At 39.2% G+C, this 15,431-nt stretch overlaps 1 protein-coding gene across 17 annotated transcripts in view; it reads right to left on the minus strand.

The window, feature by feature from the left end:
• Mpdz (multiple PDZ domain crumbs cell polarity complex component) overlaps nt 1-15,431 on the minus strand; it is a 218,880-nt gene that overhangs the window by 43,129 nt on the left and 160,320 nt on the right. For 8 of the 17 annotated variants that reach the window (XM_029553939.1, XM_029553935.1, XM_029553941.1 and 5 more), the window contains 7 exons: nt 12,732-12,842; nt 8,477-8,575; nt 7,680-7,751; nt 5,115-5,274; nt 3,343-3,539; nt 2,171-2,262; nt 1,865-1,955 (listed from right to left, as the gene is read on the minus strand). In XM_029553939.1, coding sequence (XP_029409799.1) covers nt 1,865-1,955; nt 2,171-2,262; nt 3,343-3,539; nt 5,115-5,274; nt 7,680-7,751; nt 8,477-8,575; nt 12,732-12,842 — 822 coding nt within the window. The remainder of the gene's footprint in view (nt 1-1,864; nt 1,956-2,170; nt 2,263-3,342; nt 3,540-5,114; nt 5,275-7,679; nt 7,752-8,476; nt 8,576-12,731; nt 12,843-15,431) is intronic. The other 9 variants (XM_029553937.1, XM_029553949.1, XM_029553948.1 and 6 more) reach the window with 4 other exon arrangements.

A 15,431-nucleotide genomic window follows, 5' to 3' on the forward strand; every position in this document is an offset into this window, starting at 1 on the left:
CGATTTTTTTTCTGTCATGTATATATATATATATATATCTTTCATATATAAGCATACACACACACATATGTATGTATGTATGACTGTGCACATGCACACACATATATCCCTCATTCAGGGAAGAGTGCTTTTATTCCTATACATTCCACCACAGCCAATCTCCATGGCTCCTTTAATTTTAAGGTCTTCCTTCTAGACCACTTTCCTTTGTTGATCTTTTAGATGCATGTAAGGATTTCCCAAATTAAAAACCATCACCAAAACTTTATGTATGTATGTATGACTGTGCACATGCACACACATATATCCCTCATTCAGGGAAGAGTGCTTTTATTCCTATACATTCCACCACAGCCAATCTCCATGGCTCCTTTAATTTTAAGGTCTTCCTTCTAGACCACTTTCCTTTGTTGATCTTTTAGATGCATGTAAGGATTTCCCAAATTAAAAACCATCACCAAAACTTAATTCTTCCTCACCCTTGAGTCAATGCCATCACTTTCAATCACTCTTTTTCCCATCATCTCCCAGGTACCAGATCCATGGGCCTCTCCTTCAGCATCTCTTTCCTGGCCCTCTCTGCAGCATCTCGGACCATGGGATTTGCCCACTCTCTTCCACAGGTGCCTCCTGCTTGTTCCTCTTTGTGGCCTCTCCTTTTCACCTCCCTCCTCAGTGTTCACATTGCATGGGTTCACCCTTCACTCCTGCTCTCCCTAAATGCTCTCTGAGAGACAGAATTTTGGTCCCTGGGGCTAACATATGCAAATAGGCTCATTGGAAGGTTGTCTAAGTCCAGAACATGTGTCCTAATGTACATGTCACCAGGCTTACCAACAGGCAGCCTAGTAAACAGTAAAAGCAGGAAATACCCAGGCTCCAGGAGAGGACTGATTAGCAAAAATAAAGTAGCGCTCACGCTTTACTGTGTGTGGCTTCCAACAGGCACCTGTAACCTACAACAGCTGGTGGTATCCTTTTGCAAGTGTCTTCTCCTCTTTTCTAGGTTTATAGTTGGGTATAGGAAGCCTTGCACATCCTGTCTATTTCAATCACCATTATTTTCCCTACTCAAACAGGCAGATTATCCAAGAAATGTTTGTGAGGCAAATACTTCACAATGCTTTTTTTCTCAACAAGTATATTTATGTGGGGATGAAGTATTAGTAGTTTACATCATAAACTCCTGATATAATCTTTCCTTCCTTTCTTGTTTTACTTCAGATCTTTGTCTTTCTCCCTAATTGTTTCCATTATTCTGTACATCTAACTTCCTTTCTCTCCCCCTGCAACCTCTCTGATGTTTTACTATACTACTTGCTGCATGGGGAGTTCTTAAAAAGAATCCTCATTCATCTAAAACAGAATTCTTAAAATGCTCAGTGTTGGAATGCATCATCCCATCACAGAGCTTCTCAGGGCCTGACTGGACCTCCTTTCTCAGGGCCTTTTCTTGTCAGCTGCCTGTTACTTGCCTCATGCCAGCCCTTACCGCTCTGCTCAGTTTTCAGTTTCATGCCCTAGCCCGAGAGCATATGCCAGTCCTTACTTCGTGTGTCCTGCCCACAGCCTTCGTGACCTCTCATCTTTCAACATGCTTCATAGGCAACCCTTCCACTAAGTCTTCTGTCTCCAGAGCAGAGCAGGCAACTCTGCCCTCACTGCAGCCTGTGTGGGATCTTCTGGTGGCCTCCACAGCAGTGGTGTGCTTATTTACTAAGTGTCATCTGAGAGTAGCCTATGAAGCTTTTGAACACCAGGATTATAACTTACTGAATCCCTGTAATGTCTACCATGATTAGATGACTTAGTATCAGGGTATACTAGTCAAATCTTCGCAGAGAAGTAAACACATTACAACTACCTCCTTATTTTGAAGATTTTCTGAGGTAGAAGGCAAAGGTTCCACTGGATTTCCAGGACACACAGCCATCTGACTCACTGCATCTTTATTTCTAAAAGAAGAAAGCATCAGTCTATCATATCTTAATGAGTTATTCCCATTCTTTTACTTCAAGAGTCATAAAGGTTATTAGGACCAAATCCTCTAACCCCAAAGTCTTGAAATTCTGGTATAAACATAATAGTAACGAATTTATTTTCATCCAAAACAAATCAGTGCTGAAATGCTAATGAAATATTTAGTAAATCAGAAAGAGAAATGGCTCACCTGATAAAGATTATTTTCACTTTAGATGGGGCACATTTAATGATGGATGAGGCATTCTGATGACTTCTTCCATACAAAATTTGGCCATTGATCTGTGAAAAAGAAGTATCATTGGTTGAGCCTGAAATTCTTCATTTATGCAGTTAATATCATTTTGTCTAGCTAATAAAAAGCCTAGTATTCTCTTTTGTTAAAATATTAGCTGTATTTCTCTCTCCAGAACACAAACCTGAATTTGAATGATGAACATAGAAAAATCTCATATTTAAAGCTAACATAAAGTGGCATGCCTAAAGACTAATGTCCCTCAAATAACACCCCTGAGGTGTTGCTGGAAGCATCACTTGGAGGAAATACAGAGAACAGAGAACGACTTCCTGTTAAGTAGGGCTCTGTGGCCTGCAAAGACCACCTAGGCGAGTCCACTGTCATGGTTCTCAGCTGGTCTCAAGATGGAAGTCCTAGAAACAGGCACTTGGAGAAGACATACCAGGGAGGCTCGGGTCATGGGCAACAGACTGCCTGTAAGCAGCGCAGCACGCAACAGAAATGCAGCTGCCAGTCCAGGCCCAGTCATCAATCCACTGCCACCAGAACCAGAGTGAGCAGCAGATACACATGCACCACCTGAGAGTATAAAGATGGAAATCATGCTGGTCTAGCCTATCGGACGTAAAAGAAAAGCAAACAGTCTAAGCACATGGTCTGCAAATCTACTTTGCTTGGCAAGGTGCTGCTTTTGCTATTAGCTTTGGCCTTGGCCACATGTCCCCTCACCCCATCTCTTCCTTCATTAGGGATTCAACATCCAGAATGTCCAGTGTGTCGGTATCACGGGGGGAATGACTGGTCATTTAGCTTTTCTAAAACTCCTAATAAAAATGGAGCACACTCACAAAAATGTTTTTAAGTGTGATTTTCATTACTGTCTTGGGGCAGAAAGAGTGTCTGGTGCTGCAGAGCCATGACCTTCTAATGGAAGTTAACGGGAACACAAATTCTATGTCAAAGAGATTTGGTTCAGAGCCAAATACGCTGGAGTGAATCCATTTTATTAGGCAACTGATGGTTTATTTAGTCACCATATGAAGTCTGGGTGAGTCTTTAGAAACTGAAGCTTCCACAGTGCTGCTATGGCAAGAGTAAATTCACAGCCTCCTACCACCACTTACTTCTAGAAGCTCGTCGGCAATCTGCAGTCGGCCATCTCTTCCTGCTGCTCCATTTGGGTCGATTCCCACGATAAAGACACTCATTCTGGTTCGGTCTTTATTCCCAGCAAGACTCAGACCCAAACCACCACGACCTTTCTCCAGTTCAATCATGTGGAGCTGGCCTGTTAGGGTTCCATAACGCTCTCTGATATTTTCTACTCATAACAACAACAAATGCAGTTAAAGTTAATTCATAGTCAAATGCTTTACTATGGAAGGCTATTTAGATTTATCTCAAAAGAACATTATTTGCTTCAAAATGCTTTCTTTAGTCATTAGAAGCTAGACAGATTGACTGCCTGGACATCAGGACTTGCTTCCTAGAATAATCAAACTCTGATGACCTTCTCTGAATTAAGCGTATACACAGCACAATGTCTGACTAATCAGTTCACCAAGGGCCATTAGACCCAAGAGAAGTAATTCACATGTAAAAACTGGCAGAAGACTAATTAAACTAGAAAATTACTTGACCACTCGGAGAGCAGAAGAGAAGAAAGCGCCCAGAAAATTTGTCACTGACAGCAGGGGCTTCTCTAACAGCAAATCTGCACCATGTGTCCCATTACCTCTGGCAGCTACTCAGGACATACATCCAGGAGTGTGCAGGCCAGGATAAACCAATGTACCTGTCCCCACACAGAAATATGTCTTGACTGTATGAGACAAGATCTACTCTAGATTTCGGACATGTTTTTTTGTTTTGGTTTGGTTTGGTTTTCTTTTTGTTTTAATCTGAGAGAGCGAAGGCATATGTAGGTGCTCCAAGCAAAAGTTTAATTATCAGTAACCAGAACTGACTGCTAGCCATGCCAATGAGTCATCTCAGACACCCAGCCCTGATTAGTCCCATTGATCGTTACCATACCCCCTGCACAACCCTAAGTTCATATTTTAAGCCACTGTATCATTTAATTCACTCTGATGAATTAAAAAAAAACTGTAACATTCTGGTCATCTGGTCATTTTAATTAGGTCAGAATTTTGACAAGTCATCTCAGAAAATTATTATATGGCTAATGACCTTTATTTCATGTCGATTCTTAACTACGCCAATTACATAAACATTATCTCCATCCTCCTTCCCCAACTTAGCAATATAACTTGTATGTTCTGTGCTTTCTAAGATGTGTGTACTACAGCTTTCTTAAAGGAAATAGTTGAGTTTTTAAAATAAAATATTTTAACATGATGACATATTCATGACTTTTGGGTGTATTTTTGTACCAAGTATGGTGCTAGGCTTCCTCAGACATTACCTAATGCAGTATTAGTATCACAAGAGAACTGCATTTTAAAAGACATCTTGCCAAATATCCAAAGGTTTTGTCCTAGTGATTATAAGGTTACCATCAATACCAAACAATAAGTTCAGGGCATAATACTAGCAGCAGCCAGACATTCCAATGAGGAACCTAAGGCCTAGAGAGGCCATTGCTTGTTCAAGACAGCCAATCCAGTACTGTCCTCATTAATGTTCTGTCCTCATTAATTCTCATATGAGAAGCAAAGGGGCATTTGTAGGGATGCACATTTAAAGTAAACAAAGAACAGGACTTCAGCCTCAGAAATGTACATTGTATTCAAGTTAAACAGTATTTTTCCACATACAGTGGCAGTATGTATCTCTAAAGTTGAAACAAACTTATTCATACAAAACAGATGCCCTGCAAACCCAGAACTATTTCAACATTTCTTATAATCAAGGGCACTACAATCAGACAACTCACTCCAGCTGTAACCAAACTCATCTTCTTTGTCTGCTTCTTCTGCCATGGTGCTTGCAAGCTGTGCATGGTCACTACTGGTTTCCGAAAATGCTTTAGGCGAGGGCAGAGGAGCGTCGCACAGGGGTGCCTTGTCCGACTCTGATTCTGACTGACTGGGTGCCTGTGGGAACAAGAAAAATGCAATGGCTATGTGGGGTCTTAAGAAAACTGTAAGAAAAATAATATAATTCCAAAAATAAAACCCAGCTTTAAAATATCCTTCAAATAATGGAAAGCTGACATATGATATATGGGATTCAGGCATCAAAACAAAATTCATTAAATTGCTATTTATTAATGTAAATGGATGCATAATTCAGTTTGAAGGCTTAGTGAGCCAAGATAGAATGGGGTACAAATTTCCCCATTGGAAAAAAGAGTAGGGATGTATATGAGATTTTAGGGGTCTTGAAAAGCCTGCTAAGAAACAAACCAACCAATGGGAAAGGAAATTAACAACAACAACAAAAAATCACCTTAAAACTTGTTAGTGAGAGCCAGCAAGATAGCTCAGCAGGTAAAGCCATTTGTGGCCAAGGCTGAAGATCTGAGTTCGATCCCTGGGACCCACACAAGAAGAGAGAACTGATTCCTACAAGCTGTGTTATGACTGCCACACCCATGATGTGGCCATGTACACACATGCAAGAATGCACATACACATACACATACATACAGTAACTAAATATGATCATGATAAAATCTCATAAGGCTGTACGTAAAGACACCTCTCGTTTTGTTGATCTAGAGACTGAAACCATGATCTTGCACATAATAAGCAAGTGTTCTACCACTGACCTTTATCCCCAGCCCCATATGAACAATTTCCAAATGACTCTGAATGAATCAATATAAAAGAGCATTATGCATGTGGGTTTGTCTCCCAGGGACAGCTTGCTGGTTAGCACGGAGTGCACAATCTGTGGGTCAGTTTTAAGAACACTACCATCTTTTCCCTAGCAGCTCACAAGGTAAGTGTAAAAGATACTTTATACAGAGCCAGATGTGACATACTTGCTGTCACTTAAGATTGATTTGGCATACATAGTCAAGATATGTGTGTGTGTGTGCATATATAAAATATATGTATTATATATATAATATATAATACATATTATACATTTATGTGTTTATTCAACAGCATGTTAGAGTCTGACAGCCCTGTAAACTGTAGGTTACTGAGTTCATTTCACTCCATTTGAAGATGAAGAAACCCGATTCTAAGGCCATAAGAGGTAAAAGATTTTGTTGGAAATGAGAAGCTATACTTCTTTCTGCTTAATTCTTTTTTTTTAACGTTTACTTATTTATACAGAGGACGGACATGGTGTGTGTGTGTGCGCGTGCCTTACACAAGTGTGGCACTCAGAGACAACTTGCTGGAACAGATTCTCTTTTTCCATTGTGTAGGTTCCACAGATTGAGCTCAGATGACATGGCTTGGAGGCAAGAGCCTCTATCCACTGAACCATCTCACCAGCCACTTTCCACTGAATTCTTAGTACAGTGCACTTTGCATGGTATCTTACCTTCTCCGATTTCCATAGTATAGTAGCTGTCTCAGGTGAGGGAGAGCCACCTAAAGTACTACCCCAAGCAGTCCCAAAGGCCCCCAACTTACATCTTTCCCTCTTTCTTTATGTTACTTTCCTAAATAAAAATCTTTCTTACATAACTTGCTTGAAATATATGTGCATACCTATGATTTTCTAAAGATAACCTGCTTCTGATAGACCACACTAAAAGCCGTGCTCCTAAAATCTTAAGAATTATTAAGTGGTGCCAGGAATTCGAATGCCACAAAACATCTAGCACTAAAACTTTATGGCACTAAATATCGTCTTTTTAGTGATTCACAAAACACATAATTTTCAGGCAAACCATTGGTTGAGAGGATTTAGGGGCAATCACTTTCCAGGTTATAGAATATGCTGTACTAAAAATGTTTAGTTTACACATCATTGGTCAAACAAGAGTCACTAGTACTGATGGAATTCCTGCTATCTTCCCACATGCTTCCCATCGATCTCTCAAACAACCTTCAAAAAAAATGAACAAACACATAAATGCCTCATTTGGTGGAACCGAAATTTAGAAATCTCACTAAAGAGGGCAAGATCTGTAGCTCTTGCTACATGTTTTTAAATTATTTTTCTCAGAACAAAGAAAAAACTTTACTTATCGGAAAAACTGCTCAAGATTGCACGCAGCATTTCATACTGTGAATAAACTAAAATTGTGTCCTAACCCAATTACTAATCATGGAGCTAATATTGGCCTTTACTTTCTTGAGTGACAATTACGTCTTCTATTTGCTGTGCTAAGATCATGGAACTGGCTTGTAATTGACACTGCTCAAATTCTGTTAATAAAAATATAGCTTTAAAGAAAGGTCATTTAGCCTTTTAAAAAAATATGCAAAGTGCATGTACAATCACCCCATGCCGTATGTGCACACATCAAGTACAATGTACATGCATCACACACTGTAACACACCTACTTCAAAATGTCATATGGAGACACACCTTAAATGGTGTGGGAGCAAAAGGGTTACATGAGGACCAATGGAAGATGACTGTACTTGAGTTCTGCAATTCCTACATTAATAGAAAACATATTTCTTCAGACATGGCATCTCTGCTTATCCAGAATACAGTTATGTAGAAATCCAATGAATATTCATAAAGTACTTCCTAAAAGAAACTGTTGACAGCTTTCTCCCTTTCTATTACCAATTTATGGTATGTAAGAACCCTTATAAATTTGTGTTTCAATTGTGGTTTTACAATTTCATTAGAATACAATAGCCAAGTATAGAATGATGACCATGGCAACAGTCATGTTTCCTTATTTTGGCATTCACGTAGACATACTTTATGAATACTCAGGCCTTTGACACGCACACGTGGACACACACACATCGTTTGCAGAGCAGTGGAAGAGCTCTTAGGATCATCTTGTACATGTTTGATGACCTTTTAATCCCACATAAGGTTTTCAGGAAATTATATGTGAAAGTAGTTTATACATTTGACAACAAATTTAAATATTAAAAAAATTAAATCACACTACAATGCAGGACAAACACTGGACTTGTCCCTCTCCCTTCTTTAGATGGGCCATTTAATTTCAGGTAAAAAATAAATATTCTCTGGCAGGAATGTGCTTAAGAGAGAATTTGCATGCCCACTCAAAACACATAGTCATTTGTGTTGTTTTGTTTTTCTGACTAAATGTAGTAGGCAGCGAACTGGGACAAAGGCATATAGTAACAACAAAACGTTTGCAAAAGGCAACAGCAAGAGAATGGGCATTATCCAACCTTGTCAGCGGTGAGCTGGAGAGAGTCAGCAAATGGGTTAGTGCTGCTGAAGTTGTGCTTAGGGTAAAGGTTGTGCAGCAAGGAAGGCAAAGGGGATTTCTAGAAGGAAACAGAAGACGCGCTGAAGGCACAAGATACGTATTTAAAACAACCCAACTTTAAGAACAAAGTACTTACTGGTTTAAAGAGCTGCTTGTGAGAACCTGGAGTCTGTGTTAACTCATTGTACCATCTCCTTGTACAGTGTAATACACAGGACTAATGGGTTGCTTCTAAGGGCCTGAGCCTGCCTATACCTGAGTTTAAATCTGTCCATAAACTGCAAAGGAAACCAGACTGACCAACTGGCTTCACAATTCCTTCATTTTCTCTGAACGGTATTATTAAATGGGTGGAGATGAGTGAATTCTGTCCATATCATATACTAACTTATGATTCATGGTCAAAATTAATCACAAATTTTTCATTTAGATTTAAAAATGAATGCATTGCTTTTCAATAGTCCATCTGTTTCAGATGCAAAGTAAACAGCTTTCTCACAGTTCATCAGCATCAGGATTCCTTTATTCCTCCCCCATTTAGGAAATCAGACTTTGACTAGATATTAAAGCTGATTAAGAACAATAAATTTTTTTAATTTAAAAAGATGAAAAAAAAGGAGCTACTCTACAGTGTGCTCTGTTCTTTACCAATTTTTGTGGAGATTTGACAGAGATTCATATTTTAAATTTTATTAGTTTTTGTTTATTTTATGTTTACCAGTGTTTTGCCTGTGTGTATGTAAGTGCACCTGTGCCGTGCAGTGCCTGTGGAGGCCAGATGAGGGAATTGGATCCCCTGGAACTGAAGTTATGGATGGTTGTTAGCCACCATGTGGGTGCTGGGATTCGAACCCGGGTTCTCTGCAAGAGCAGCCTGTGCTGAGCCATCTCTCCTGCCCTGAGATTCATATTTTTAAAAATTCCTATAAAACCTCTTACATCATTGGTGAATTTACGGCTTTTGATAGTATTTGAAGCCCCATGTTGGAGTGTTTCTCCTAGATTTTGAAGCTTGCCTGCAGTCAGCCTTTAGCCAGGACTGCTGAAGTTGAATTACATATTAAAGGCAGGAAGTCTGCCAGATAGAATTTAACATTTTCATACTTTAAAAAAGTAATTTCCTTAGCACAATGAATTCTTCTCCATTTCACACCAGCTATGTTTTCCTTCTATTGACTGTATCTTTCAAAGAAAATTGCAGACGTTTAAAATTCATGTTGGCTCCAATAAAATGTTTGTGTTACTGCTCTCACTGAAAAGGCCCACTGGCAGGCGTGGAGTGCAGGGACTGGTCATGTGACTTCACCCTGCTTGGGAGAGCATGCTAGAGAGACTGTCCCCTGTGCCAGCACTGAAGCTTATCCCACATTACCCTTTCAATCTGTGCTTTCTGCAGTGTTTTTCCTACAGAGAAAGACAGGAAAGGATATGGGTTCAATGACATTTCTGTTCATCTCAATTTTCTCCCTGCTTTTCAGTTTAAAATGTCGACTCCTGCCTTACCCACGAGGTGATCACAAGTGTCAGGAAACACGACCACTTATTAAGGAAGAAGAAATGGCCGGGCAGCTGAAAACCACTGGAAGGCTAGTAATTTAGTACACGGATAGAGGGTGGAGGGTGTTTCTGTTCATCAGACCTGGCAGTTCTAGGTTTTGAACGTCCTCATCATTATGCAGACACAGACCATGAGGGCAAGAAGCAGAATCCCAAGAGACCTCTAGGGAACTCTGCGTCCAGATCTTTCAGGATTGGAATCTGGCCCTGACGGCAGAGTGTAAAGGCACAAGAGAAATAGATGGCAAGGAGCCCACTCTATTATTAGGGAAAGATTGACAGAACTTGATTTTCTGCTAAAACAAAATGAATGATGAAACTTGAGGTGACAGTCCCGAGGGCTAATGAAGGAAGAAACACTAACCGACGAGGTGCACACAGAAAGCAGAAACCTTCTGGGCCCACAGGGAGAGGCACCCTTCAGTCAGGCAATGTGGTCACACTGAGTTCTGGGTTGTCACACTGGTAGACAGTAAGGGAAAGTCTGTGTAAGTTCTCATTCCTGAACAGCCAAAGTCCAAAGAGAGTGGCTGGTCTAATCACCTGCGTAAGAGCTCCTAGAAGCTCTAACCTCTGCCCACAAATAAAATCTACCACTAAGGGACTCCAGGCAAGTACATTTGCAATGTTTTTCCTTTAGATTACGGGAGGCATGATTACCTTCATTTGGAAGTAAATCACTGCAAACAAAGACTATCTCATTTTAAATGCAAAATTAATTCTAGTTTTCCAAAGCAAAATGTGTATAACTTGACTAAACATGTCATTTTTAGGCAAGATTTATTCTACAATAATTGCTATAAAATTAGGTGTCATTATGCCTCAAATAAAAAAATAGGAGTATTTTCCAGGTGTGTAAGACAATATCCTTCCAGCATGTGAGAAAATGTGATTGACAATGAAAGAAATGCTTATGGTTTAAGTGTCTGAATTAATATTAAGAATCACTATTCAGCAGCTTATAATATTATTCCAAATGATGTTAAAAAGTAAAATAAAACAAAAATAAGAGTAAACCCACCCACGCAAAAGTAGCTTTAACTTAAGCAGCCATTTACAACATTTACCAAGCTGTGTCTATGTTTAACACAACAAATGGAAACAAATGTAAAAAGACTTGCAGGTATTTAAACAAACTGAATAGCATTTACAAAGAATGCGGCTCAAGGCAGCACCATCATTTGGCAGATTTTCTATCTGAATGGATAATTATTACCTAACAACAAACAACTGAATGATTAAACGCTGCAGATGTGAAGATAACCACTTATATTAAGAACCAGTACATTCACTCCTGTACTAGAGGCACACCTGTCTTGGTAACTACGGAAGGGTGTGAAAGACAAACCTGGCTGCTTTGGATTCAGGAGCACACGGGGCTGATCTTTTGCTCCTTTCACTGAGAGTGTCTGCTACTTTTCTTCCATCATCTGAACACCGCTACCTTAAACTCTTAATTGTACATGTTAAAATTCATTGTATTTTGCGTATAATATCACATATTTTAATTTCCAGACAATGTGTCTAGCTGCCTTCAATATGTGAACACATGTCTCTCAAAGTCAACCAACCCTAAACTTACCAGTAAGCAGAGGTCAGAGGAAATGATAGGACAAGTAATTACATCCAAACGTGGAACCTCAAAGGGCTTCAGGAGCTCGGGGAAACTCCCGAAACAGCATTAAAAAAGCACACTTTGAGGAACAGTATATGTCATTCTCAGTGTATGTGGCATAGATCTTTTATAATTATTGCACTGGAGAAATTTTTAGTGAGGCATAGGCAAGGAATGAGGAAAAGCAGCATCAAACTGCATGTGTTCACAGCCCTCAGTAGGACCACAGTAAGTAAATACTAAGCTTCAGTTTTATCTTTTCTATGAATAAGATCATTAATGTGCTCATAGTTACTTAACATTTTCTTCAGACAGGGTCTTGCTATGACATAGCGCCAGCTAGCCTTGGATCGATCAGCAGTCCTTACATCAGCCTCTGCAGAACTGGGGATGTGGACACACAGCACCATGAATGGCTTCTACAATACTTTTAAGAACTATTTACCCATGATGACAGAGGGTACAATGTTAGTAGGTTTCTGTCACCTAGGATCTGTTCTGTGATGATCTCCACAGTGACTCTGGCTGGGAATCAATTATTAAATCATTTGTAAATAAACAAAATGCACTCTGTAAGAACTATGTCCAGTGCAATGCACAAACATGTAAAGAAGTGTTTATGAGACTGCATAAACAAGAGATTTTGTTTAAAGAATAAATCTGGAGAAAATGAAATCTTTCTGGCTTCTAAGGGACTCTCTTAAAGATAAATGACCTTTAACCTACATATCTACATCTTGTTCCTTCAGCAAATTATATACGTTTTGGACAGAATGAACACTACTATCAAGATATCACTTAGACACCTATGATGACAAATCAAGCCTACTTCTGTGTATTATCAACAGCTGTCAAGTCTTTCAATGGTGGAAGAGATTTCCAGAACAGCTTGATGTTTTAAAAAGCAAAGGAAACTTTGAATGAATCTTCTGAGACTTTGAGAGTTGGTGTGTGCACATACAGGCAACTTGGTCCCAGCTACATTAGACTCCAAGTTGAGCGCTGTTTGGACATGCCTACCTTACCCTGTGTGTTCGCTTACCCTTGGTCTGTTTATAATGCTCTGTACCATAAACACTACAGGGTTGCCTGCTTTCCGAATGGCTTCCACAGCTTGTTCATGGCTTGCATCTCTGAGGTCCATCCCATCCACCTGCAATGGAAGGCCTCAGCTTAACATTTCAAGAAGCTTTAGAACAAAAAGAACAATTTGGATCAGGAGTTTTGAGGATCCTTTAGATCCTGGAAAATTGATTTCCATTAAAAAAAAAATAAATAACTGAGACTACTTGTGGGAATGCACAAGTTGACTTTCAGGACCTTGCCTGGAAACATATTTTGGTCTCAAAAAAACGGACTGGAATAATCAATGGAATTTCTGCTTCAATGTTCCTTAAATCACTCGGTTATTCTTTACATTTTAGATTGGCGTCATTCAAGAAACAACAGAGCTACACAATGCCACCATCTTTATAAGAGTTAATGTGCTGTGTTTCTTCTAATTCTTTATAAAGGGATTTATTTCGTGAATTAGGTTGGTGATTCTTTGCATGCTTCTCTCAGGGAAACAAGGTCTAAAAAAATAGTGCTACAGAGAAAAATCAGAATATCATACAGTTAGTTTGCAAAAGATTCTTTGCAGTGGATGTGGCAGAAGCTGAAAGCCAAGGAATTTTGCTTGCTTGTTAGTAATTCTCACACAACTAGCTTGAGAATTGAAGTCATTTCACAACTTGTGTGTGGGTGATGGTCAGCTTAGTTTATACTATATGATCAAGAAGGAAAAGAGTTAAAAGGCCAAATGCTAACCCTGCCAGAAAACTGTATATGCTATTATCATTGGTGAATGGACACAATCCTAGAACACAAAACCAATTATTAAGTCCTGACACAGAATTATATACATTTAGTTGAACGCATCTCTCAGGCTTACGCTTCCATGATGCCACAATATTTTTCAGTACACACTAAAATGTCTTTTCCTGTTTTTATTCAAGTTAGTATTTACGTCTAGTGTATATCAACTATACAACCACCTAGTGGAAAGGGTTGTAAGGACGCCATGTATCTTTAGTCAAGTCCAAAGCAGGTATCTATTCACTTAACGTACATACATTCTGAAACTCTTAGCACAGCCCTGTTGTCAAACTCCCCAGGATTGCAAAAGCCCAAGCCCTGCATGTAAGGTACCCTCAAGCAGGTATTTTACAACAGCACCATGAAAAGTCCTTTTTTCCATTTGAAAGAGTTATTTTAATTCTTAATATATTTAGATAGCACTTGGGGTGGGTGGAGCTATGACCAATCATGTCAGATGATTATAAACATTTCTTATTTTTATATTTAGGAAAAACACTAATAGTTAAGCTACATTAAATAGACTTCCTAGTGACAATTTAAAATAAAATCTTCTAGATGGAATGCTAACTACAAGGCTTCTTTTAAATGGGGCTACTATGTCATTTAATGAAAGACAACAGATGAACAGGGAGAAAAAGCCTTTCCTATCATTCATTCTTTAAAAAATACTTTATTATTTTTATTTTATGCATATGAGTGTATTGCTTGCATGTATGTGTTCCCATGTCATACAATGCCCGCAGAGGTCAGAAGAGGGCATCAGATTCCCCTGGAACTGGAGTCATGAATGATTGTTAGTCACCATGTGGTGCTGGGAATCAAACCCAGGTCCTTGCAAAAGCAGCTGATGCTCTTAACCACTAAGCCATCTCTCCAGTTCCCTATTCATTCTTATAGATGGCCACAGGGAAAGAAAGTCATGAAGCTATGGTCCACTCAAATCTTCATCCCTCATTTCCTCAGGTCTCAGAAGAAACGGATGAATGAACGGACAAATAAAACATCTTATTTTTACTTTGTGGTTCTGGGGATTGAACACAAGGTCTTGCACACACAGACCAGGCAAGCGCCATAGCACTGAACCACATGCTGAGCCAAAAATGTTCATTTTAAAGTCATGGCCGATATACTAGAACCAGCCTTCTAAACAGTGAAAGCGTTTTCATGTGCCAGTTTTATGGATTGTGGAAATGACATAATCATTTGTATAAAGTAAGTACAATGCCCATTATAGTAACACAAATCTTTATCCATAATTGCTCCTTTTATTATACTCTGTAACTAGGATATCGGGTCAGATACTCATTTCACTACATTAATAAAACTGTGCCTAATCTGATTAAATAACTAATCTCACTGTTCGGAACTGTCATGACAACTTCTCCCATCTGCACCCTCTGGCCAGGCAGGTGCAGTGCTCTGCCTACTGGGGGACACCAGAACCTGGCCCAGCACCTGGAATATAGTTGCTGCTCTGTGAATTCTCATCAGTAAATGAGTGACTCAGGAAAAACTCTACATGAGGTATTAAACTCTGACTCAGGTTTGATTTGAGGTTTGATTTGACTACATGGCTCTCTCTTACATAAAACAAAGTATACATGCGTGTACACATAGGGCCTTCTGTGGTGATCGGGCACAGTGCTGAGGAGGAGGCTCCTGGCTTGGAATGAAGGCAAAGCATTCACTTGAAACGTCATCAAGGGCTTAGCACTGAAAATTTTAGTAGAAAAGACTCACTTGGAATAAAAACTTCATAGAACAAAGTTTATCTACATTGAAATGATATATTTGTTGAAATAAGATCTTATTGGAGAACTTAACTATGAGATGTAAAAAAACATATATATATGTAAAAAAATATATATATATACACACATTA

The sequence above is a fragment of the Nannospalax galili genome, unplaced genomic scaffold, assembly GCF_000622305.1.
Source record: "Nannospalax galili isolate Female #2095 unplaced genomic scaffold, S.galili_v1.0 scaffold663, whole genome shotgun sequence".
NCBI lineage: Eukaryota > Metazoa > Chordata > Mammalia > Rodentia > Spalacidae > Nannospalax > Nannospalax galili.